This window comes from Artibeus jamaicensis, unplaced genomic scaffold, assembly GCF_021234435.1.
Source record: "Artibeus jamaicensis isolate MK-2021 breed Jamaican fruit bat unplaced genomic scaffold, CSHL_Jam_final scaffold_1019, whole genome shotgun sequence".
Taxonomy (NCBI): domain Eukaryota; kingdom Metazoa; phylum Chordata; class Mammalia; order Chiroptera; family Phyllostomidae; genus Artibeus; species Artibeus jamaicensis.
Genome location: NW_026522025.1, coordinates 31,686,489 through 31,712,438, shown reverse-complemented (window position 1 = coordinate 31,712,438; position 25,950 = coordinate 31,686,489). Strand labels below are relative to the sequence as shown.

The window sequence follows — 25,950 nt, the reverse complement described above, 5'->3', positions numbered from 1 at the left end:
CTAATTACCTCCAGTATTTGGAAGTCTGTGCTCTGTAATGCAGGATCTATTTCTGCTGATAAGACCACCACTGCATGTGGTATTCAAGTTTCCAGTCACTGTTTCTGTTTGATTAGTGCTGGTCGGCTTACAAGGGCCTCTTCAGTCCTGCGGGAGCTGGCACCCTCTCATTCCTAGACCCAATGCTATAAAGTCTCACCAACAGTGGAAAGCTTTTTATGATGACCTTCTGATGCTTTGTCAGTTATAAACTCCCAAAATTATTTTTATTAAATTAACACCTGATACAGTTATTAAAAATGTCTCCTTGTAGAAAAAATAGATAATAAAACCAAGAAACCTACCCTGGCCCTGATCAAAGTCTTCTCCAGGTGCTGTCCAAGATAAAGTCACCTCCTCTTCCACTGCTACAGCCTCCAGGTCAATGATTTTGCACGGTGGAAACACATCGGGATGGGGGCCAGCTGGAACCCCCAGCACAGAAAAGGAGCCCCCTGAGATTATTCGGCTAAAGCCCCACTTCTGCTGCTCCTCACTCCTGCCCACGGGTCTCCTCGGGGCATTCATCTGGATGTGACCTGGGGCAGCCAAGGAAAGAATAGCCTCAACAACAAACTACAACCTCCTGAACACCTCGTTCCTGATAAATTATTGAGAGCTATTTTAAAACTTTTTTCTTTACTACATTCTTAGAATAACTGAGTTTGTTTATTCCAAAATTCATTCATTCATTCAATATCTTACAGGCATATCTTATGCCAGTAATCATGGACAAAACAGTATCACATGGAATTGACAGTCATATCAATAAACATATATTTACAAATTGTGATAAATGTTAGAAGGAAAAAAGGCAGGATGCTATGAAGGAAAATAGCACAGGTACATAATGTAGAGTGTTATCGAGGAAGCTATGTTTTAGTTTCCTAAAGTATGAGCATGTGTCAGCCAGGTAAAGAGTGGGGGTAAGAATATCCTAGGCAGAGGGAAGAGGTGGTATAAAACTCTGGGGTGCGGAAGAGTTTTCCAGGTTGGATAAACTTAATTAAAGTGAGGAGTTCAGTAGTTTGAGACAGGAGAGAAGTTTATGTAAGACTGTATGGGCCACTTTGATGGTTTTAAAGTTTAATCTTACATGCTGTGGGGAAGGGCAGTTACACAATGACATTTGCCCTTTTACTGGTCACTCTGGCCATTCTTGGTGAAAAATGAATTCAAACACAGTGAACAAAGAGGCCACTGAGACAGCCATTGCCAAAGTCCATGCAAGAAAAGACAGCAGTTTGGTGCCCTGGCCGGGTGCTTAGTCAGTTGGAGCACGGCTCCCATACCTTGAGGTTACAGATTTTTGATCCCTCTTCAGGGCACATACAAGCAGCAACCAATGCATACATAAATAAGTGCAATAAAAATTCTCTCTCTTTCTCTCCCTCTCTCTTCCCCTCTCCCTCTCCTCCTTTCTAAAATAAAATGGCATCTTGGGTTAGGTGAGAATAGTGGAGAGGAGATAAGAAGTAGGCAGCTTGAGATGTATTTCGGACATGAAATCAGCAAAATCTGGTGGTGGATTTGAATACGGCAAAAGAGAAAATGGGCAAACAACAACAGCAAAACAGTAGGTCCCAGGTTTTTAAAATGAGCAACTTGGGAGAGAAGCAGGCTAAAAGTGAAGGAGACTAAAAATGTAAGTTTTACAAGGTTTGTGATTCCTGTAAAATACGTAATTAAAATGTCAAGAAGCCTGTTAGGTGTGGATTTCAATCTACTATTGAGGCTTTAGATGAATGTCAAAATTTTGAGGTTATGGATTTGTAAGTTACAGTCATATAAACATTGTTATAGTTATATGGATTAATGAGGTTATCTAATAAGAATTTCAATTATAATGATAAATTGTATTTTTTGAGTGCCTGGCTTACTATGTACCAGGCACTTTTCTAAGTATCTGGTGTATATCAAATATTTAATTTTCCCAGCAATGCTATGAGAATGGTATGATTTATTACCCCCATTTTTACAGATGATGAAACCAGAGTACACAGAAGCCAAGTAACTTGCCCAAAGTCACACAGTAAGTCAACGGGGGTGGGGGTGTGGGGCTAGGTCTCCAACCCAGGCAGTGTGGCTCCAAATGGTAGAGTGAGAAGGTTAGGACCGAGCTCTGAGAATTGGCAACAGTAGGGAAGGAGACACTGGAAAAGAGCCAAGCGAAAAATTCCAGGAGACTTCCGCCAAGATGGAGGTTTAGGTGGATGTGCCTGCCTCCTCACACAACCAAGTTTAGGGACAACTAAATATTAGCATCAGAAAACACAACCAGAACACGGAAAACTGAACTTTTCGGAAGTCCGCTAACAACAAATTCTTCAGCCCGACCGGTAAGGGGCGAAACCGGCGTCTGGTGAGGAGCTGCAAGGGAGGGCTCGGTCGGACCCGGGCGCGGAATTCAGACGCGCGAATCCAGACGCACAGGTTCCAAACCCAGGATTGGACCTAGTGAGCGACCGAGCAACCCACCGGGTGAGCGACTGCAGAGGAGACAGTGGGGAGGCGGTGCAGCGAGTTGACTGCGGTTGCCTAATTGCGCGCGAGCGAGGGAGTGGGCGGTTGGACCGGCAGCGATAGAGGGCGCCGCCATTTACCCGCTCTGACCACGCCCCCACATACAGCGTCACAACCCAGCGACCTGGGAGTCCAAGACGCAGTTTCTCACATTTAAAGGGCCAGAACAGACCAAAAATGTCGCAGGGAGACCTCAAACCCCCAGAGATAAATCTAAGCGACGAAGAAATAGCAAAACTCTCAGATGCACAGTTTAAAACACTGGTCATCAGCTTCCTCATAGATCTGGTTGATTATAGCCACAAATTAGAGAAACATATGAAGGCTAAATTAAGGGAAATGAATGGAATTCCACAGGAAACCCATAGAGATGAAAAGGAAACTGGGACTCAAATCAATGGAGTGGACCAGAAGAAACCAAATAATGGCCAAACAGAAAAGAGTCAAGGATCAAGAATTCAAAGAAATGAGGAGAGTCTTAGGAACCTCCAGGACATCTTTAAACGCTCCAATATCCGAATTATAGGGGTACCAGAAGGGGGAAAGACACAACCACCAGTGGAAAAACTATTTGAACAAATGATAAAAGAAAATTTCCCCAATCTGGCAAAGGAAATAGACTTCCAAGAAATCCAAGAAGCCCAGAGAGTACCAAAAAAGTTGGACTCAAGAAGAAACACACCAAGGCATATCATAATTACATTAGCCAAAATGAAAATGAAGGAGAGAATCCTAGAAGCAGCAAGAGCTAAGGGGACAATCACCTACAAAGGAGTCCCCATCAGACTGTCAGCAGATTTCTCAAAAGAGACCTTACAGGCAAGAAGGGGCTGGAAAGAAATATTCCAAATCATGAAATCTAAAGACCTACAACCAAGATTGCTCTATCCAGCAAAACTTTCATTTAGAATGGAAGGACAGATAAGGTGCTTCTCAGATAAGACCAAATTCAAGGAGTTCATCATCACCAAGCCCTTATTATATGAAATGTTAAAGGGACTTATCTAAGAAAAAGAAGTTAAAGAAACATGAACAGTGAAAGAACAACAAGCTCACAGTTATTAACAACCACACCTAAAACGAAAGCAAACTAAAAGAACAGCTAGATCAGGAGTGGAAATATAGAAATGAAGATCTCAAGGAGGGTTAGCAACAGGGGAGTGGGAGGAGGAGAAGGGGGGAGAAGGTACAGAAAATAAGTAGCATAGACAGTAGATAGAAAATAGATGGGGGGGGGCAAGAATAGCATGGGAAATATAGAACCTAAAGGACTTGAGACACATGGACATAAACTAAAGGGGGGTAATGGTGGGGTTGGGGGGGCAGGGTGGAGGGGTATGAAGGGGGGAATAGAACAACTGTAACAGCATAATCAATTTAAAAAATAAATTAATTTAAAAATAAAAAAAAGAAAAAAAAAAGAAAAATTCCAGAGAATAAGAGGTAATCAGGAGAGTGTTGTGTCATGGAAACCAGGATTATGACAAAGGAGAAATCAATTGTTTGTGCCAGATACTGCTCAAATCAGGTAAAACGAGGACTGAAATAATGTCCTTTGAATTTAACAGTAGGCAGGTCACAATGACTGGGACAGAGCAATTCCAGTGGAGAGATTTGGATGGAAGAGTGATTTGGATGGAACTCGGACTGCAGTGAGCAAAGTAGAAAATTGGAGGTGAGAAAGTACAGTCAGCAGGTTTAGACTGATTTCGAGGGACCAGACAACAGGGACTAGAAACGTGGACAGCAGCCAAGGAGGGACCAACAGTAAGTGTTTTAACATGGAAAGCAGTAAATCATGCTTGAGCGCTGCTCAGAGGGAGCAGCTGAGCAGGAACACGGGCAGAGCTCTGAAGGCACCCGGATGGGCAGGCCGGGTGGGACCCAGAGCAGATTCAACGGGGATATCGGTATCGGCCTTGGGGAGGAGAGGTAAGGAGGAAATGCGACAGTGTCCGGAGACTTGGTAGTGAAAACAGAGCAGCTCCCGTTTTCCAATGAAGTGCGTGCTCAAGTTATCACCTGAAAGCTAGTTGACAGGGTGGATGTCACGTACAGCAGGGATGCCCAGGAAAACCCAACTGTTTCTCACTAAGCTGTTCAGGGCCCACATGAAATACACAGAGAAAAGCACAGCTGAACATTACTCTTCTAATCTCACTGTACACAAGACACTGGTATTTTCATCCTTTAAACTCATGGATTTTAAATGACACTCAGACCACTCAGTAACCTGCAGGCTCCTTGAGTGGAATCAAGTCTTATTCTCCCTGATATCCCAAGTTCCTAGGACTAAGCCTGTCACCTAATAGGCCTTCACAAATCTTTGTTTTATAAATGATAGGGGGAACAGCTACTTAGAAATGAAGCATTATATTTAGATAAAAATAGTTATAGCTGCTAAAATACATGAAAAGTACTCATAAACATTCTGTAGTTTTGTGAATGAGAATGCTGAGAAATGTTTTTGAGATTACTTTATAAAAAACGGTAGCATATTTCTGTATGTTATATTGTAACCACTGTTTCCTATCAGGAACTATAGTAATGATGTTAAAAAGATGTGTATCTTCTATTTACTTGGCACTTTTATCTTGAAGGAAGATGTAACATCACCAGGAAGCACTCAGTTGGCCGTAATATCCAAACTTATAGTTTTTCAGAAACTCATTTCTTGTGTGGATTGTTTGGGTTACTTGCTTCCCTCTCTCAACTGCTAACAACTCTGTGTCTCTTTCTCTTGCTTAAACCTCTGTAGAGGAAATTCAGGAGCTGGAGCTGTGAAAACTCAGTAAATCTCTTTATTTCTTAGTAATTCTGATGAAACAGTCACATGAAAGAGGCCAAAATAACGACTGAAATAAAGGGAGGAGAAATCTGTGGGAATTTCCTGTGGCCTTATTGTAGTCTTCTACCATGTACCTTTGGAGAGTAAAGAGATAGTCAACAACTTATGCCTTGACTTAAGTAAAAAGAGTTTTGAGATTCCATCCCCCTCCTTCACCTGAGAAGAGAGGGATAGAATTCCCCTCTCTTTTGAATACACACACACACACACACACACACACACACACACATACACACATACACACAAAACCTTCCCCTCTCTCTTCCCTTCTCTCTCGAATACACGCATACACACACAATCAGCTATATTATATACACATTACATGATGTTATTCAAATAATAGTGCTTATGATTCTTACCGTTTGCTATATAACCTGGTACGTACATAGCATGACTCCCTGGAATAGTGTGGCCCAGGGCGCTTATGCTGGGAGAGTGATTGACATGTACTTTCAAGCTATATCTACCATTTACAGCAAAGGAGAAAAAATACCTCGAGTAAATGCCATCATTTTTTATAACATCAGCACCTGTATGTATATATAAGAACAAAACAAAAGTCAATGTCAACATATCATCAGAGTTGATTATTAATATTTAAGTAAATCATTCAAAAACTCCCATTACTTTTCTCAATGTAGCATATGAGGTGATGGTCATAACTATTTTTGATATTATCAGGTGATTAAAAATCTAATGGTTCCGACATTTCTCCTGTGGTTCCTTAACCTATAGAAAAATTATTTTCTAAAAGTGAATGAGTTGTACCTGCTTCGGTGCTAGGGAGGCATTTAATAATGGCCTTTAGAGCTCTCCTTCCTTGAAATTAATACTAGTTTCCCACAGAAACCAAGCACATTCTTAAGTTTGTTTATAGTCCCTTTTGATAAAGCAGTGATCTGTTCCCGGGAAATAAATATACATGCACATGTATTTGTTCTCACATAATTTGAAGGTGTTTATGAATACCCTGAAGCCCTGATAAGAAAAAGAACACTCCTCATTAAAAAAAATCTTTGTAGTTGATTTTGAAAAGTGGGAAATCATTTTTTAAATAAAGCATTCATGGAACTGTTGTTCTAGATTAGAAGGGGCTCACTGACTTGGAGTTTGGCATCTCTGGTTCCACCCATGGTGCCTTGGTCCTGAATGGCAGGAAGACCTAGACTGCGGGGCAGCAGGGCGGTGCAGCTTAGCCCAAGTGTAGATCCCATTCACTGTGCAAGTGCAGCCGGCCTCCGCGGGCGAGCCGCTTGTCCTGTTCTGCTCACACTCCCAGCCCTGACTCAAGCACTGTGTCTTCACTAAAGCAAGTGTCCTGGTCCCTACAGCAGGGGCAGTGCTGCTCCTGAACATACAAAAGTAGGAGTATGTTTAATTAAAATAGAAGTGGTAAGGAACCCATGATCATAGTAGGTTTAGAGATTGCTTTTATGTATTAGAAAGAAATCAAATCTCGGTATTTAGTGATTTCATGATGAATAAGGTCAACCTTTGTTGAGAAACGAAAGTGATTTAGTGATTTCATGATGAATAAGGTCAACCTTTGTTGAGAAACCTATGCCATGGTTTATTCTTTAACTTTATTTAGCAGATACATACCACTTTTAATATAGGAATAAATATTAGACAATATAAGTGTGCTAAATATTGGGAGGAAATCTAAATTTATGCTTTAATGCCCAAACAATCTTTTTCATTGTTTCTTTCATTAGAGTATAAATTTAGATGTCAAAATAAAATCATCCTAGGTAATAAGTATTAAAGCCCATTGAGTCTATTCAAGTGATCTTTCCTAAGATAACTTTATCTGTTCTCCTATAGGCTGGCCTACAGGCTGGGGCGAAGTGGGGACATTCTGCAAAGGGGGGCTTTTGGACTGCATACAGGAAATGAAAAGCTGTGGCTGTAGATAAGCAATCAGGACTATGGAAGTCATTTGGATCCATCGCAAGAGATAAAACAAGAGGACTTGTCTGGTCTTCCTCTGAGGTAGCCTTGAACTAAGATCCTCCTGTTCCGTAAATGTCATACAACATTGCCATGACAAGTTCCTAATGGGTTGCCAAACCTAACACTCCAAACATTTTTATTTTTGAAACAGCAGAGAGAAAGAATATGATATTGTTGGTAGAGCAGACACTTGGGGCTACTAACATAGATTTTGAGGTCTACTGTCATTCTGAGAATTTAATTTAGGAAAAAACAAAACAAGAAAGATAGAACTACAAAGACGTTTGTTTTTAGAAGTCAGAAACGTTAGTCAGAAAGAGCCCTAACGCTGCTGCTCGCTGGCTTTACGCCTTGCTGTTTTGCTGTATGATGAGGAAGCCCTGAATGCTCTCTCCATGTGCAGAATGAGTGGGGTAAAGTAGGGTTTGTTTTGTTTTACTTCGTTTGCCCTGTGGTGGGAAAATCTTTGTCCCAATTCCACTAGGTTTGCTTCTCGTGACCAAAATCACACCTGTAAATGGCACTGGCTGGGCCCTCTTATCCACCCAGCTGCTTGGCTACAGGAAGCCTCGGATCATCTGTGGGTCACAAGTTCAAGTTCCAATTTTCTCTTCACAATCGGGGTCAAGGGGGAAAATGAATTCATAGTCATTGCATCCCCCTTCTTGGGTCTTCATTTGGTATTTTAATTGTTTGATCGGATCATTTCGGTGAGTAGTACATCTAGTGACTTAGCAGAATGCAGGCATATCACGAGAACCTAGAACCAGTTCCTCCTGTTGGACCTCGCTAAGTGTCGCTGAGCAAGTGGAAGCCTCTCGAGACCTAGTGACTCTCCTGCCACTTGGCTCTCACACACAGCCACTCTGAAGAGCCCCATGGATACTCTGTTTTTCCAAGTTTGCAGTTGCCTTCCTCCTACAGATGTGACCTGTAGCTACTTTGTGTATCAATATTCCTATGCAAATTTGAGAATCTCATAAGATTGGATGAAAAAAATTGAATTGTAAGAATATTAAAGATAAGCTGAATATTGATACTGCAGCACCACAGCAGAACATGAACAATGACATGACATCACTTGTTACCTGCTCCATCATCAAAAAGTTTCAGTGTAACAGGATCTTCATCCTCTGGCTCAACAGTCGCAGTTACCATAGCGTCGAGAATGGGATGAAGCCCCTTTCTCACATTTGCGTAAACCGTCATGGGATGGGGAAAAGACATGCTGTCTGTTTCTACAAAGGCTTCCACAGTAGCAGGAGGCTGGGCTGGGCGGGAGGCACGAGAGGTCACTGTCACTGTCAGGGCTTGAAGAGAATGGTGGGTATTGTTCAGCATGTAAGCCCAGAGCCCAGGCTGCAAAACAAAGGTCTTCTGTTTGGTCAAGTATGAAGATAAACCCTGAACTTTAAAGCATAAATCTAAGTTCCTAGGGTTTTTTATTCTTGTTTTGTTTATGTTGTATTTTCTAAAATAACTGCAAAAGAATGTCAGGAATAGTAATACTGCTTAAGGGATACCCAAATTCAGTATTTATGTGGCTCTCACAGCATAACCCATTTACATTGTTAGGTACCTCTTCAGGGAATCATACCCTGAGCTTATCTGTGGGGAAAGGACATATCTTGAGTCATATTTTAGAAGATGATTACAACAGTGTTTCAAAGCTTCAAAGTACTGTGCCAATATTAATCTGAGGCCCTTAAACCAAAAGAAGATCCAATGTTTATATTCCTTTCTTAGAGCAAGAGTACAGCACATTCCCATAATTATGATCTGTGGGAGTGGCGGCAGCACCCTCCCCTTCCTCCACTTCCCCCAAACCCTCCACACACTCAGAAATCTCAAACAACAAAACCCACACACACTTTTAGGGACAGAGACAAGGAATACTCTTGTTTTAACTAGTCAGGATTCTACAATGTCTGTACTGAGTAATTTATAGAAATATTGCTAAATGTCATTCTCTTTTGCCTGTCTAGACTGCATGAGGGGAAACCTGCAAATTAATGTCTAAAAGGAAAAAAAATTTAAACTACAATATAGCAGATATTTGTTCTTTAGCTTTACCTGTGCATAAATACTCTTTCCCCCACCTTTCCTGCTCCTCCTTCTTAAACCCTGGAAGTAACAGGAGGAACACAGTTGAGTAGAAGGAAGAAGAGAGAAAAATAATGGGTTAGGGTGTGGCTCAGTGTGGAAAGTAAGAGGCTACCATACCTTAGCCAGCCTTCTTCATCGAGGTGCATGGTCTTTACCATTTTCTAGTGAAGTCACAATTGAAGCATCAAGATCATCTATCTATCATCTATCTATCATCTACCTGTCTATCATCTGTCTATCTCTACTATAATCATAACATTAGTAACAGATACATGGCAGGAACTTCTACAACAGAAACTTCTCTTTGGGTGCAGTAAGTGCTTCCATGTAGGGCACCTAATCCAGACTAAGGGGCTAGGCAAAGGCAGCCAGAAGTGGGTAAAGTGCTCCTGGCCCTTGTGAACAGGTGGGTAAAGAACACGGTGAGTTTGAAGAAAAGTAGGAGCAGAGGGTAGGTTGTTTGGGTGAGGGGTTAAGAGATGAGCTTGGGCAGAAGCCAGAATAAGAGTAACCACATGTATTTTATCCTAAGGCCACCAAAAAGTATCTGATTCGGTTTTCAGAAGCAGCACCTGATAGAGACGATGAGTGGGTGGGAAGGGTGCTAGCCAGAGGCAGGGAAGCCAAGCAGAGGCTGTCAACATGGGCTGGGGGGAGGGAGGGCCACCAGTGCTAAGGGCACTGCACGAAGTCAGTGCCCGCGTGGGTCTGCTCAACCCACCCCCTGCCTAGGCCCTCCAGTGCACCTTTACCCTCAGAGTTCAGGCTCCTGCTCCCTTTACTTCCCTACAAAGCCCTTGCTGATGTGCCTCCTGTTCCTCTGTCCAGCCTGATCACCGCCTCCACTTTTCTCCCCTCAAATTTCCACCTAACCTGCTACTCAGTAGTTCATCCCTACAGAATGACCCGTAGTCTCTGAAGAGCCGCACCTTTTCCTGAGTCTTTCTATGTGTTGTTCACTCTGCTCCGTGTGTCATTCACATCTTTAACCCCTTTATCCTTCATATTGCCGTTTTTATATTTTCACTTCCCGGGATCATTCTCCTTCCCACTTCCCAGCATGCTGTATGATCTGGGTACCTCGTTCTCATTCTTATTGTGACACTTTATTATAAAGCAGCTAAAACAAGACTCGGCACATAGTTGGTACTCAAAAATGTAGGTATTGCATGTATTCACATTATAAATTCTAAGCAGAGGATGTTTCTAAGTGTATATGTAAGTATGTCATATGGATTTTGTAAAGAAGGAGGTGAGCAAAAGTAAATTATTTTTACTGCACAAATACGAATTTCCACTGTTAAAGTGCTAAACCTATATTAAGTTGTTTCCCTTAAATTTTTGACATTCACAAAATGCTGTCATAAATTTAAAGTCAAACTTTGGTATGTCAGAATAGGGTTTCCTTCACACAGTGCATTTAATTATGTAACTTAGCTGAAAGTCACCCACTTGGCTAAGCACTGTTGTCAGGAACAAGCTCAGGGCACCGACCTTCGCGGTCCCTGGAACGCAGAGGCGAGCAGTCCTCACAGCTTCGCTGACGATGAAGTTATGCGTGTGGTATTTTCTTCCACTGGGATCCAACAGCACAATCTCAGGGGGCCCACGGGTCTGCCACGTGACTAGAAAGGTGGTGTCATTGCCCACAGCACTGTCCACAGTCACGGTGTTTTCCAGTTGCTGGTGAGGTTTCACACTCTCTCCTGTACTTGCAAGCTGTTTGAAAGAATATACATCATATACATGCGAGTGTCTGGAGGATGCATAGTCATTCCGTGTTTTTCTTCACTTTGGTGACAAAAATGAATTGTCAAAAGTAAAAACCATTTAATTCTGATGTATTATACTTACATAAATCATTTCTCATATAGAAATTCATTGCCAAACAAATACAGTATATCATAGAAGTACAGCAGGTATAAAATATTTTGTTATAGTTAATACAAGTGTCACTTCAACAGCATTTAATCCTTGTGTAGTTACAATGGATACAAGTCTGTAAATAATTTTGAAAAATTATTATATAAATACATGAGTAAGATTTTATAAAATTGCTGAGACTTGAAAAGCACTTAAAACTTTATTGCTGGACAACAGCAAAGACGCTGTGGACTATTTTCTAAAAATCAGTCCAACAAGGGTGTGTGCGCTGGGGCCTGACTGGTAGGGTTAAATGGAGTCTGTGCCCAAGTCCAGTAGTGTTGACGGCATGGAAACAAGGGGGCAGAGGTGGCCAAGTTTGGGAACATAGGGTTAACTTGAATAATAGGAATAATATTGTGTTACTTTTTAAGACATTTGTTTTTATGAAAGAGGAAATCACAAGGTAGAAAGATCACTCAGAAAGCTGGTGATAGTCTAATCTGTAGTGTATATTGTCATTCATAATTCACCTTTTCTCACTTCTCATCAGGGAATTACAGTTATTAGCTTTACTGTGTACATACAATCTTTGTGATAAAAATTTCCTAAGACTAATTTACTGACTTCATTGCTCACCTGAAGCCATTAACTTGGCAGGTTCACTTACCATCTGTGAGGAAATAGCAAGTGAAATTTTGTTCAAAATATCTTTAAACTACTTAGAAGAAAAATTTTGGCCCTTTTTAAAAAATGGCTTGATTAGAAGAAACTTTTGTGAACAAAATCAAGTAAATTGTGGCTTTTAAAGAGCTATTCAGGAATTTTTAGAATTCAATGGAATAGTTGATACTTTTTATACGCAAGAGGTACTTCAAAGAAGCTTTTGGATAAACTAAAGTGAAATGAATTCCGATTTATGGAAAGTTACTATGGAACTAAAATTAAATACACAGTTTCTTATTTTTCTTGGGGGGGGGGCCCTTATCCCCACTGCCCCCCCCCCCCCCCCCCCCGCACCAATTCTGAGCCACGAAGAAGGAGCAAGCTCTGCTTACAGACCATGAGAAGCTGAAGTTGCAGTTACAGAAAATGACTCCTACGGCTGAGAATCACAGAGTCAATTGAAAATGAAGCCTGGCTCTGGCACTGCCAGGAAGGCTGGTACGTGTTCAAATAAGGTGAATGAGGCAGTCAACACTGTTCATCTATTTTCCTTGCTTTCTCCCCTCACCCCAACTCCAACTGTAAGTATAACATTGAGCACATTCTGACCTGAATACGTTGTTGCAAAATGTCTCCATTTCCAGAAGAGATTCTACCAAAAGCATCAATCAGGCTATTGGAGTTTGATTTATCTGGAACAAAGAACTTTAAACCTCCTGAAATACATGATTTGGATGTTAATTATTAAGATGGATAAAAGAATACAGAAATAAAACCTAGGCCTCCTCCTACAAACTTTCTCTGCATAGAAGGGTTAGTTTGGGAGAAACAGGAGCAGTGCTTCATGGGCTCTGCGGGCACCCTCGCCACCACACAGGGGCAGCGTGCAGCGGGCGGCTTGGCCTCCTCTATTCCACACATGTTCAAACCCCATCAATAGGTATCTACTGCTCTGGTAATGAATATAATTCCTGGATAATCTAGGTTAATTGAGATCTACATTGCTATATATTTATATTTACATTCTGAAGACATTATTTTCAAAAATATTTCAGTAAAACCTAGTTTTCTAGTCAGCATAACCATTTTTACTGAATATAAAGAATGTAAGATAAAATTATTCTGTGCCTCATTTAGAACAAACGAAAGATAGGTAGCTCACAATATTGTATGTGTCCTTATCATAGAAGTTAGTGCATTTAAACTTAAACATATTTTTAGCTTCATGATTATATATACTTACTCTGGCTTAACAAAGAAATTATTAAAAACTAATACTTTCATTGGATGTAGATAATTTTCACCCTCTAAGTAAAATGTAAAAAATATTCAGCAATATTTAAGCAAATTATAGCAATGGTTTTTTATGTTCTTTTTTCTTAAGAAAAATAGTTTCTATTTTTTTCAATTTAGCCATGTATTCTGTTGACATGACCTGGTTTCACTGTTGCGCTTTGAATATTCCAATCAAAAAGAAATGCTCTTACATACAAGTTTTTAAAAAATCATTCACCTGTGAGACGTGATAGTTCCTCCAGGTTTTCATCCGCAGACGAGCCCAGGGCGATGGTGTGAATGGTTGAACCACTGCTGAGCACAGCCAGTAAGCAATCGCTGACACGCTCATCCTCCCCGCCCGTCGCTAATATCATCACAGAGCCGTAGGCTTTTCCATTCAGTTTCTCAGCCACCTGAACATGGAGGATCAGTCATTCAGAAGGAAATGTAATTTAGATGGTCTTACTGAGCAGAAAAATTCACTTAGATTCCCCAGCAGCGGGGCACATGCCTCTTTGAGCCTCTGTAGCACCCTGCACTCCATTTCCATCTTCATTCCGTCCTCACCCCACCCCATGACGACACTCGTCACCCTACAAGCCATTGCCTGTTTGCTTGTGGACGGGGACTCCTTCTGTTCCAATCACCATGACATGCCACTAGTTTAGAACAGAGACCCTCACGGAGCATATGAGGGAGCATCACCGTGTGAGGTCTGGCCTCGGCGATCCAGTGAGTGACCAGTACAGGCCCTAGGACAGTGGTTCTCAAATACGGTTACACTTTAGAATCTGATGGGGAACTTTAAAAGTATTTGTGGCTAGTCCACACCTCTGATCAATTAACAGGCCTTTGGGGCATGAGACCTCGGCATCGGATTTTTTTAATCCCCGGGTGATTCCAGTGGGCAGCCAAGGTTGAGCAACACCTGCCTGTAGGCAGCAATGATGGCATTTGATGTGTTTTGCTTGCTACCAGGTATTTGACTGGTAGCTGCATCCCAGACACTGAATCCAAAGTGGTATTAATTCAGATGAAGTCTTTCATTCCTGAAACATACCTCTGGCCTTGAGTCTCATATGCTTGAGGTCTGCTATGACTATAGGCAGGAGCCAGACCTGCTGATTTTGACTGGAAAACCCATGGGTAACATTGGCCACAGCTGGAATAGTTTCAGAATTGACAGGGATAGTTTCAGGAAGGGTCCAGGTGATATTAAAGTCTCCCAGCTTGGGCCACTGTTTTCATTTATTTACTTATACCTTCAACAAGCAACGATTACATGGTAGATACTGTGTTAGATACAGGGGATACAATAGTAAGATCTGGTTCCCGACCTCAAAGATAATCCATCATTACTCTCCTATAGTTGAGGCCGTTTATGACCACAATGTAACAGATTATCCTAAATCAGAAGCAACTCAGAGTTAAAAACGAGGGAAAGGAACGTGATGGTGATCCAAGGCATGGCGTGCTGTACCTCAAATCCCCTCTTAAGCCCTGAGCAGAAGCTGGTTTCTGCTTCAGCTGACACAGTGGCAGGCAGATATGAAACCAGCAGCTTGCAGTCGTCATCACTGTTAATCCTGCGTAGCTGCGTTCTGATCTCTCCTTTGCTGTTAAAACTGACAATGCCCACAAAGGTATGCATTTCAACAATCTGCATCAAGTAAAATTCTGCTGCTTGCTGCAGTCGAAGCAGTCTGTCAGCCTATGTCCCAAAGAGGAAAAAAGGTAACATTTGGTTGGTAGACAAAAGTATGACTAAGTAACCTAATAAGCAGATATCCCTGCTAATTCTGTAGGATTGTGAATTGTAATTTTTTAAGTAGTAAAGACCAAGACAATGCTAGACTATTGTTTGATTAACTACAGGCTCAGAAATGAGTGCTTTTCTGAGGGAGGGATTTAGAATTCTGTCCTTGACAAGCCGTTCACAGTTACCACTCTCTAAGAACACATATCCTCAATATTTCTTTCCAACTCAAAACTCAAATATCTATACCACCATTTAATAGTAGGTTTGCAGTTTCTTATTTTAAAATTCAGTCTGGGTAAGAAGAAACATTACAAAGAGAATTATGGTGGAGAGTAGCAGTCAGCAGTATACATCCCTGGCGCTACCCTCTGTTATAATGGTCATCTTAGGTTGGGAACTTCATCTGTGAGTGTAAAAAAATATTATTTTCTTGATTTTTTCCCTAAACCATTATAAAAGTAAACTCATTCTTACTTTATGGGCTAAGAAAAAATAGGTAAGGGAGGAAACTTGGCCCGTTGGGCTATAATTTACTGACACAGAAATTAGTAAACAATAGTAGAAAAGTATTTAGAAAGTGGTGAGTTTTGAGGATTTTAAAATATTTTAACACATTTATTTAGTTAGGAGTCTACGTAGTTCAATAATATCTATGTCTAACAATTGGCTTGCAGATTTCCTGAAAATTTAGCGATTGACTCTTGTGAGCTTTGTATGAGCTGGTTCTGACACAATACTGAAAGTGGGTGTTAATATGAATCCCTGTTTTATAGATGAGAAAACTGGGCTTCAGAAAAGTTATTTTGCTCTTGATTATACAGACAGTAAGTGAAGGAGACAGGACCGACAGCGTATCTGCTTGGTTTCAGAAACTAAGACTTCAACCACCGTCTGAGAATTCTGGAGCTTTGGAGAGTGGGTTGCTGGGAGTTTTCTAGATGGCCAGATGACTGAGGTATGGTTTTCTGTCCACAGCGACATGGACAATATCCGCGTGACTGATATGCACATTTGCTGCAAAGTCAGTCTCCTGCCTCCACCAAGCATCTCTAACTAGTGAATGGAATGCGGCCAGAGAGGAGGTTTTGTTATGTATAAGAGTTTTGGAATAGAGTCTTGTTTGGGAAATGTTGCAATTAGTCACAAAAATGAAGACTAGGAATTATCTGTAAATTTCATTTAGCTGCATTATCTCAATTTCTGGGCCACATTCTGACCTTGTTCCCTTTGCCCCCAAGACAAGATGATATTTGTGACTATCCCAAACCGTTGGCCTCTCATTCCTCTGCCCTTAGTCTCTGAAAATAAGAACTAAAAACTGATTGAAAAAATGATGAGTGTTTTACTCGTCATTTAAACAAATGATTGTTGTTTAAAATGTTACCTCTGCCATCCTGCTGGACACATCCAGCACTAAACAGACCACTTTATCCCCAGCCTGGACGAGGGAGAATGTGGGGGGAGGCGGAAGCCCAGTCCCGTTCATGGGAAAGCTGTGATTAAAGTCAGCGGAGTCTGAGATGACATCCCACGTACTTCTGAGGCTGCACCTTTGGTTCTGTAGGTTTGGAGCTTCCCGGTTGTGGGTACTTGCATTACAGAATTCAACCACCTGGAAAAAGCACAAAGCCTATCAGAAAATAAAGGCTCTTCTGTCATGCCAGACATACTGTTCTTGCTCAAGCAACTGATGGTAAAAGAAAAGGTGAGCTGAATATCAGAAATAAGGAGCACAACAGCATGTTCTTCCTTCCTTTAAGAATGAAATCCGATGTACACCTAACCTTTGGCACCCTTTGCCTGAAATGCTGGCGCCCTTGTGGTACAGAGATCAAGTTGTATCAAAGTATATTTGTACTTGGATAACAGACAGCAAACTATATATGTACATCTTAATCTTAACAAAACAAAACAATCTCCCGCTTTCCTTAGCATAATACCATGTTAAAGAAAACACCCTAGGAGATATTATCTTGGTCAACTTATTTCTTGAAATTGTATTTAATGACCACTGTACCTTTATTAATCAGTCAATGTATATTGACCTAGTTCAAATATTAATCTCTTTAAGAACAGGATAAGGAGAAAACCAACTTAAATCTACTTCCTGATCTACTTCCTGATCTTTTTCTTTATTTGGAAATATAGACAAAATTCATTTCATAATATTAAACCTGTATCAACACCCCTTTTAATATTATAATTTGTATTTTAAAGCAATGTGTTAACATATACTCATACAAGTAATGAATATTCCTGTTAACAGAGCCATGTGCTTAGAACTAGAAGAATCTCTAAGTCTCATCTATAACTGCATAGAAGAGAAAATTGAAGTTTCAAAGGCTTAATTATTGCTTAAGGACACAAGTCTCATGGTAGGGCGTGGAGACAGGAGTAGAACTAGGTTTCTTTGTTATTTGTTTTTTTTTAATTTATTTATTTATCTTTAGAGGGGAAGGGAAGGAGAGAGGGAGAGAAATATCAATGTATGGTTGCCTCTCATGCATCCCCTGCTGGGAACTGACGTGCAACCCAAGCATGTGCCCTGACTGGGAATCGAACTATGACACTCTGGTTTGCAGGCCCGTGCTCAATCCACTGAGCTACACCAGCCAGGGCTGTTATTTGCTTTTGACTCCTTTATGTTTTATGACTTTGGTTAGGAGATTGTAAAGCTTATTGGACTTGGAATTAATAAGTAGGTCTTTCAAAGGATCACAAGGATGGTGCCTAATCAAAATCAATGTGATGAAATACATATCGGGTTGGCTCCAGATATTAAAGCTATAAATTAAAAATACAATGGATCAGATAAGAAATAAGAAACATCACTTCAAATTTATGGAATGACTCCTAGTCTTGACTCAAACCAGACTGAAGAAAAAAGTTACTTAAAAAAAGAATGTGTCAATCCAAAGGGCATTTGTCAGCGGTGGAACAGACAAGTTCACAGAGGCCTGTGTCCAGTGCTTTAAGCTCTGCGGAGCAGAGATGACTCACACACTTGACCTTCAGGTTTCTGTGGAGATGAATAGATCCCCTGGATCCATCTGGATCCAGGAGGGAGTTAGATCCATAACTCCCTCCTTTCTGACTGCATGCCTGCAGAGCAGGCTTCTTGTGAGAACCTGACTCTTCCATGCTGCTTCTTTCAGAGACAACAGGAGGCAAGTGTTAGATCTCCATGGCAGTGTACTCTTTTTAACTAATAATTTTTAACATGGTGCTCTGGATTTGTACTCCAGTGTCTTGCCAATTAGTGTGGAATGATGACAAGGTTGAGTTTCTACACCTGCAAATGTAAGGATTAGTAGGTTTCTCTTGGTAGCAGCTGACTTTTCTTTTTAAGTTCTAGGCTATGCAAAACAACGGAAAGAGAATTAGAAAGTGCAGTTAAAATAAGAATGGATCACTACCTCGAATGAGAGAATCAATCGTGTTGTATCACTCATTAAGCCAGTACACTTCCCTATGAAACTACATAGGGACACTGCCATCTGAGCAATTTACTTTGAGATTTGTAAGGCTCTCATTAAATCACCTTCTCTGGAGAGCAAACAATCAGTTTTCCTGAGGAATCTACTTACAGTAGTCATCTTTGGGGCCCTAGTTACTTTTTAATCTATAATGTAAAAGCTAGATGAACTGTACGGTCCCCCAAGCTCTAAAACACAGTGAGTATTCTGTTTTTGTTTAAATACTTAAAACCTATCAGTCTATCATGGGAAGAGATGAAGTCTTGTAGGAGTTTGTCATTCCAGGCCACACTTACAGAGGATAAACTTTGCATGAACATTATTGATGCCGTTGCATTTTGAGTTCTATTGTATATAAATGTGCATCCTTCTTGGAAAAGCTTACTAATAATACAGTTTTCTTGGGGGCAGGGGCCTTTTTCACACACAAACATGCCTGTGATGTCAGATGAACACCTAAAAATAGAAAGAAAAATTACATCTATTTTAGAAATACTTGTGTTTTCTTTCTTTACTAGCTCATGTAATAATTAGTTGCAAAGATTGTAGCTTGCTAGAAACACATAATAAATTTTAAAAACTGTTAAGTTCATCAATTTAGAAGTGGACTTCACTTTATATTAAAGAAGTTTTTTTCTTGATGAGAGGTTTTGTTATTGCCAAGGGCTTTACCAAGTAAACAAGGTCAAAGCAAAAGTTACCGGGAGATCACCATGAATTTTTGGAGATACGAGGAGGAGCACGAAAGGCGGTGTCCCCAGTCAGGGCTCCTGTGAGCTCATTGCCATTGGACATCAGAGGGAAAAGGGAATGGACACAAAATGATGTTATTTCAAAGGATTCTTTTCTAAATAGGTAACCTCAAATTGTTGAGGGGAGTGAAAAACAATACGACCTTTAGAGAGGAATCAGTTAACATCTACCAAAAATTACAGCTGAGAATATCCTTTGACTCGGTAATTTTTAGGAGTTATTTAATAGAGGTCTGCCTGCATACATGAGAAATGGCATATATATAGCATTATCACCTGTAGTCTTTTTGATAGTAAAAGATAAGGAATGACCCACTTTTACAATAGGGGAGTGACTGAAAAATCTTGTTACATCCACACAATGAAACATCATATACAATTATTTTAAGAAGAGTGAAGGAAAACACATTTTAAAATTTTTCCTACAGAAATCCTGAAAAAATAAATAAGAAACTAATAGACATGATTATCTGGAGGGAAGGAGAGGGTGAAAGAGAGTGGTGGGAGTGAGATACCTAAGAATAACTTTGATATTTAAACAATATAAGCATTTAAGAAATGCAATAATGTTATAAAACTGAAAATTGTCAATGAAGTTTTGCTGCCATCATAAACTTAATTTTAGAGTAAAAAAATAAACTGAAGTTTTAGCGTGAGAAATTGACTAACCTTGTTACTTTAATTTGGTTTTGCCCATTGATGTAGAAAGGCTTCTCATTGTTGTATTCATCAAACACACCCCAGCGGAGATGGGCCCATTCGTGGACAAACACTCTGCCTGTGGAACAGAGAGCTTTTGTTCTGAGTCCCCAGACTCTCAGCGATGGACCTTGCTAATCAGCGAAGATGTAACGTTACTTGACTATATACGCTCATTCTGAAGGGTTGAAGTACAATTCCCTCCTCCTCCTCTCCTCTTCCTCACCCCATTTTCATCACCTTCTACATCACCCCCTATCATCATAAAAGAGGCAGAGTGAAAGTATGGTTAGTCTCACAAACGCAAACCAGTCATTTACTTTTTGCACATCTATTTGAAACTAGTGAGGAGTCCCGCGTTCTCTCATTTTCTCAGTGAAGTTGCATAACAAGCTTCTATTTAGCTTCATATCGGCCTATAATGTCAAGATTTGGGGAAGAAGGAGAGAAACACATTTAAATGCAATAAACTGACTGTTATAGCTGTAAAATTCTAATGTGTTGAAATCCTAACCCCCCACATGAAGGTATTAGGGGGTGGGGACTTTGGGGTGATTAAGTCACGACAGTGGAGCCCCAATCACGTGATTAGTGACTTTCTACAAAAGATCCAGAGAGCCCCTTTCCTTTCTGCCAGGTGAGGACACAGTGAGAAGATGGCTGCTTATATACCAGGAAGTGGGCCTCACCAGACACCAAATCTGTCAGTCCCTTGATCTTGGACTTCCAGTCTCCAGAACTGGGAAATAAACTTCTGCTGTTTACAAGCCAACTAGTCTATGATATTCTGTTATAGCAGCCCAGACAAACTAAGATACCAGATAAGCAAATTAAAATTTCCTATGCTTTATTCTGATTTACCCAAGCATGCCTTTTGTTTTTGTTTTATTTTATTATTTATTTTTTTTGTAGGTAACTCTACTGTCCAGAACAATGATTGAAACTGTGGGGCCAGGGAGGCAGAAAGGAACAAAAAAAAATCATAGATCTTCCTCTCTAGCTTGGATGGTCCTTTTTAAAATTTTATCCCAGTTCTTCACATTTGTATTTATCTCCAACCCTTAGCTCATGGAAACTCTCACCCCTTGACATCCAATCCTTTATAACTTTTTCTTTACTATTCTAAATATTGTATTTCCTTCAGTGTTCAGATCAAATCTGACTTCTTCTTCCTTCCTGCTTTTTAGATTAACACCCCTCCCAAAGTGCACTTTTTTTCACTTTATTAAAGTTATGGAAACACAGGAAGTGTTTGCTAAGTTGACTCAGGCTGTGTTATACTGTGCAATGTTTGGACCTTGGGACAAAGGAAGGGAGGAAGAACAGCCTAAGCTGAAAGAGTTTAGGAAAAGTTTGTGCCTACTCATGGAATTTAGAAGGGCTGGTGAAGTTATTTTTTTTAATTTATTGATTGATTTTAGAGGGAGAGAAGAAGGGGACAAGAAAGGGAGAGAAACATTGACTTGTTGTTGCACCATCCATGCATTCACTGGTTGTCTCTTGTATGTGCCCAGACTGGGGACCAAACCCACCACCTTGGTGTATTGGGACAATACTCTAAGCAACTGAGTTACCTGGCCAGGGCCTGATGAAGTTATATGTTTATGTGGAGATTATCAGCAGCTTATAGTTTTGAGGGGAACTCTTAAAAAGTTTTAAGTGTCTTGTTAAATGTATTTTATAGAATGTGTTGCTCCAATCTCTGCTAGCTATACAGAGGGTGTATTTCATGAGGGTGTTCATGAAAATGTCATTTGAAAGACACTACTATATGTTAAAATCAAAAACAAAAACATTAAGAATGAGATGGTTAGTCCACGGCCTGCTGATTTCTTCTCGCTACAGTTTCTCACTCAAATCTTGTCCTCTAAGTGCCAGTTTTCAAACTGAAGACCCTGACTACTCTCCCAAACTCCAGCCACCCACTTTCAATCACAGGCTGAGCCTTTCCACCAGCACAGTTCACTGCTCCTCATGATCAATTTGCCTAAGCCGTTCTTGTTGTGGATTTCCCCTTTAAGCTGGCTCCTATTTCTGCCAAAAGCTTGGCCTTCCTTAATGCTGCCCCCACACATCCCCCTTGTCCTTCATTCCACAGCAGTTCAGACCGCTGTTTCTCTTTGCTCTTCTAGAGTATCTCTCATCAGTTAGAGTTGTTAGGAGTCAGCAAGATAACATTTGAAAAGTAAACAGCACAGCACCTGGAACATGGAAAGTTCCAGTTTCTCTGTCGTTGATCTGAGGAAGCCAGGGTATCCACACAGCCTGGTTCATTACCTTAAAACCCTGTTTAATGGTGGCATTGCTGTGCCTACACACCTTCAACGGTGACTTGCTCATTTGGGCATTTGAAGCTCTCCGTCACTTACCCCCATGTATATTTCGGCATTTTCTCCCACTACTTCACTACCCACCGTCACTGCCCCATTAATAGGGTCTACCGCTCACATCTCAAATGCACTCTGGATTCTTGTTGGCATACATTTATTTATACTATTTCCGCTGTTTTCTTCCTTTTTCCCTCTTTATTAAAATGCTATTCAACTTTGAATCTCCTCTGCTTAATAAGGCATTTTCTGACCATCTTTAGCTCAAAATGTTTTCTCCTTGCACCAAATTCTTATAGAACTCACTGTCTGGGCCATTAATCTGGTGCTTAACTCTGGCTCAGTTTGCTCCTCATCTTTTCCTGGGCATGGGGCCTCTCTTTCCAACCACAGGGTAAGTCTTTGGCAAATTTCAGGTTCTCTGAATCCTCTTCTGCACTAAGCACAGAATATTGTAAATAGTACTGGCAAATGTCCATTTTCTGATTTGTAACACTTACCTCGTGATCCATAGTCAGCAGTTAAGTCATCATTTAGTAGAAAGTCAGGTGAGAAATAAATGTATTTTCCTTCTTTTCCACACCCTCTGTATTGTAGGGTATATGGGTCACCTCCACGTGTCCCATACCAGTCAGTCACTTTGACATTTGCCTAAATTAATTAAATGCTTTGTAAGACTCTATATCTCAACTGTGATGTTGGTGACATAAACATATACATGTTAAATTACTTTGAGCTATACACTTAAGATCTGTACATTTTACTGTATAAATTATATTCACATTTTAAAAAATATTTTTAAAAAATGCCTCGTAGATGGAGTTTAAAATGCACTCACAACTAAATTTCAAAAATATTCGACATTTTAAATAAAAAACACCTACATTTTAAAAGCATAGCAAATTTCCATAGAGCTTCATTACTTCCAGTTGACCTCCCAATTCCCAGATTAAAGTTTTCTCAAACTGCACTGAGTCGGGCCACCTTCAGAGGCGGGGGCCAAGATGGAGGCACAGGAAGATGCTGAACTCACCTCCTCCCATGGATATGGACACACAGAATCTGTAGCTACATTTGGACCATTTCCCTCTTGAGAGGATCTGTAAACCAGACAAAGTGCTCCTTCATGAAGAAAAGATAAAAGGACACATTGAGATGGGTAGGAGAAGCAGAGACAAGCTCTTGTCCCCCAAACTGCACCTCCAATGCAGTGACACATGATAGGGAGGGATCTCACCAGGCTGGAGCTTCTCCTGCAGGAGAAGAGCTTCTCATGGAACAGCCCAGCCCCTGGGATCTGTACTGGAGAGACAAGCCCTCAATGTGTCTGGCTTAGAAAACCAATGGGGCTGATGTCCAAGGGACCCAAAGGGCTATAGGGAACTGAGATTCTGTTTTAAAGGGCTCATGTGAGTTCTCACTTGCCTGGGGAAACAGTGCAAAAGCAAAAGTTTGAAAAGCGCCTAGACCATATGTGAAGGAGATTCCTTTACTAATCTTAAAACCTCTGCTGGAGGAGCAGAGAACAGCTGAAACTGTCTCCAGAGACAGAGGCACTGGCAGATTCCAGTTTTGTGCTCCCACAGGTGAGGGAGACTGGAGGCCACACCCTCCCACTGCGTTGCTAGGACAGGCAGGGTGAGTAGTTGCCACCCTGACCCACTGCCTTGCTGAAACACTTCTGCCTTCCTTCTTCTCACTACACTCCTCGAAAGTTGTCCTACACTTGCGGTAGTGTGAAATGTTGCTGATTTACACTCTGGCAGGAGAAGAGGGTCATATTTTTATATGTGCGGGTGGCTTATGTAGAATTCTGTCTGGACATGCGTGTTTACTGCCCTGACAGGATGGAAAATAAAAATAGTCATAATTGGGATTGTTCCCTTTATAGCTGATACTCAGTAGATAAAACTAGCTTTTGGTCTTATACCAGAAATTTCAGGAAAGACCCTGTAATTTACAAAGAAAAAAATCTTCTAGAGGCAACCTGGGCGATGGTATTTTGCTTACTTTTTTGTGCATAGTTTGTACTTCTTTATTATATTTCTATATATTTTGTGAATGACAGTCTTCCCAATAATATTATTTGCATGTTAATATGTGATTTGTTTTTGCTTTTAAGTTTGAACACAGTATAATTTGGTTGTTTTTTTCCCCTCCTTGATTTAAGCTCATTTGATAAAACTCCATATTCTTACCTTTTCATATGATTCTTGTTTTGCTTTGCTGTAATTATTAGCTTTCCATGTGGCAGGTATTAGAATCTTTATACTTCTGAAAAACACTCTTCTCTTAGTAGCATTGAATAGGTAAAAAGAAGCTTCAGTTATCATTTCCTATAACCAAGTAGAAGAAAAGCTTATTTTATCATTGCAAATCCTTTATGGTTGAGTTTTCTGGTTAAACTTAAATAAAGTAATAATAGAAAATAATGCAGGTGTGTTGAAAGAACCCATTTCTTTTAGATACAGCTTTAGAATTTGAGAAGACTTAGGAAGAAAATAAATGAGCTTAGATGGTTATTTGGAAGAGAGTTTAGGACACTAATGATGTGTCTGGGCTTGCCTATATAATTTTCCCAATTTTGTAAAAGGCTTTTAAGCTTTTACCACACAAATCCTTTTCAGGCTGCACCTGTGGGCATGTTCAGGACCACACCTTATAATGACACTAATTTCAAAGAAGCACTACCAAAAGGAGAAGCTTAAGTGAACCCTCCTTATTATTGAGTGAGAATAGTCAATCAGAGAACATTCAGGTAGAAAGAAAGGCTCTCACTCTTTCTGTCTGAGATTTTTCACTCTCGGGATGAAATCCAACAACATGATTTTCATAAGCACCATCATGCTTATTCATCAGCCAAATGTCTGGTCTTTGTTGCCACAATGCATTATTTTTTAAGTCCCCTCCCAAAACAGTCAGGTAGGAAAACAAAAACACTAACACTAGCAGTAATCAATAGGAAAAACCAAAAGAGGACCAGACCCACAGTCTAAGAACTGAGACCACAGAGCATCAGGTAAACACACTGGCTTGGCCATAATGATAATTTTCAGTGCAATCTTTAGGAAACACTGCTCTCTTTATAGCCCAAATTACAAATCAGATGCATAATCTAATAGGATAATAATTTTGACTTCATATTTGCCACTCACCTTAATGTTTGGGATGAGGTTCCGATCTTCGGATGCCTGAGGATTGATTGCAATGAGTAATCCATTATACCCATTGTCTTGAAGCTGCACTTCGGCTCCCACCAACAGGAGTTCTGGACTTAGGGCCACCAGGAGGGCCGCAATCTTCAGTCTGCAAACAGTACCTGCATTGTCCCTGTAGGTCATGATGTAGAGAAGCCTCTGGTTTATTCACACTGGTCCCGCTAGGTACATAGTGCCAGGTTGTCAAGGCAAAGCAGATAGTTAATTCCTAAACTTGGAAGGTCCTAGAACTTGTGATGAAGGAGGTGCCTTCTTTGCAAAATCAGGGGTGGATCCGTCTGAGACCTGCCTCTACAAGTCCTTTTTCTCTAGGCAATGCCACACGTGCCTATTCTGTGGCTGATCTTTCTCCTGAATCATGGTTGGGCAATGAATCTTCTATCTCATACTCATTTTATATTTCTCAAAAGGAAGAGGGAAATAAGACAAAAGGAGTTTGAAAG

The 25,950-nt window shown here is 40.6% G+C and overlaps 1 protein-coding gene across 1 annotated transcript in view; it reads right to left on the bottom strand.

Annotated features, from left to right (window-relative positions):
* Positions 1 to 25,630, bottom strand: part of CLCA2 (chloride channel accessory 2) — a 50,066-nt gene extending 24,436 nt beyond the window's left edge. The window contains exons 1-13 of the mRNA XM_037136548.2: positions 25,445 to 25,630; positions 24,488 to 24,625; positions 22,790 to 22,940; positions 19,933 to 20,041; positions 18,808 to 18,967; positions 16,420 to 16,647; positions 14,757 to 14,987; positions 13,512 to 13,689; positions 12,608 to 12,714; positions 10,964 to 11,188; positions 8,452 to 8,722; positions 5,770 to 5,940; positions 345 to 578 (exon numbers count right to left, since the gene is read on the bottom strand). Coding sequence (XP_036992443.2) covers positions 345 to 578; positions 5,770 to 5,940; positions 8,452 to 8,722; positions 10,964 to 11,188; positions 12,608 to 12,714; positions 13,512 to 13,689; positions 14,757 to 14,987; positions 16,420 to 16,647; positions 18,808 to 18,967; positions 19,933 to 20,041; positions 22,790 to 22,940; positions 24,488 to 24,625; positions 25,445 to 25,630 — 2,389 coding nt within the window. The remainder of the gene's footprint in view (positions 1 to 344; positions 579 to 5,769; positions 5,941 to 8,451; positions 8,723 to 10,963; positions 11,189 to 12,607; positions 12,715 to 13,511; positions 13,690 to 14,756; positions 14,988 to 16,419; positions 16,648 to 18,807; positions 18,968 to 19,932; positions 20,042 to 22,789; positions 22,941 to 24,487; positions 24,626 to 25,444) is intronic.
* Between the last annotated feature and the right edge of the window lie 320 nt (positions 25,631 to 25,950).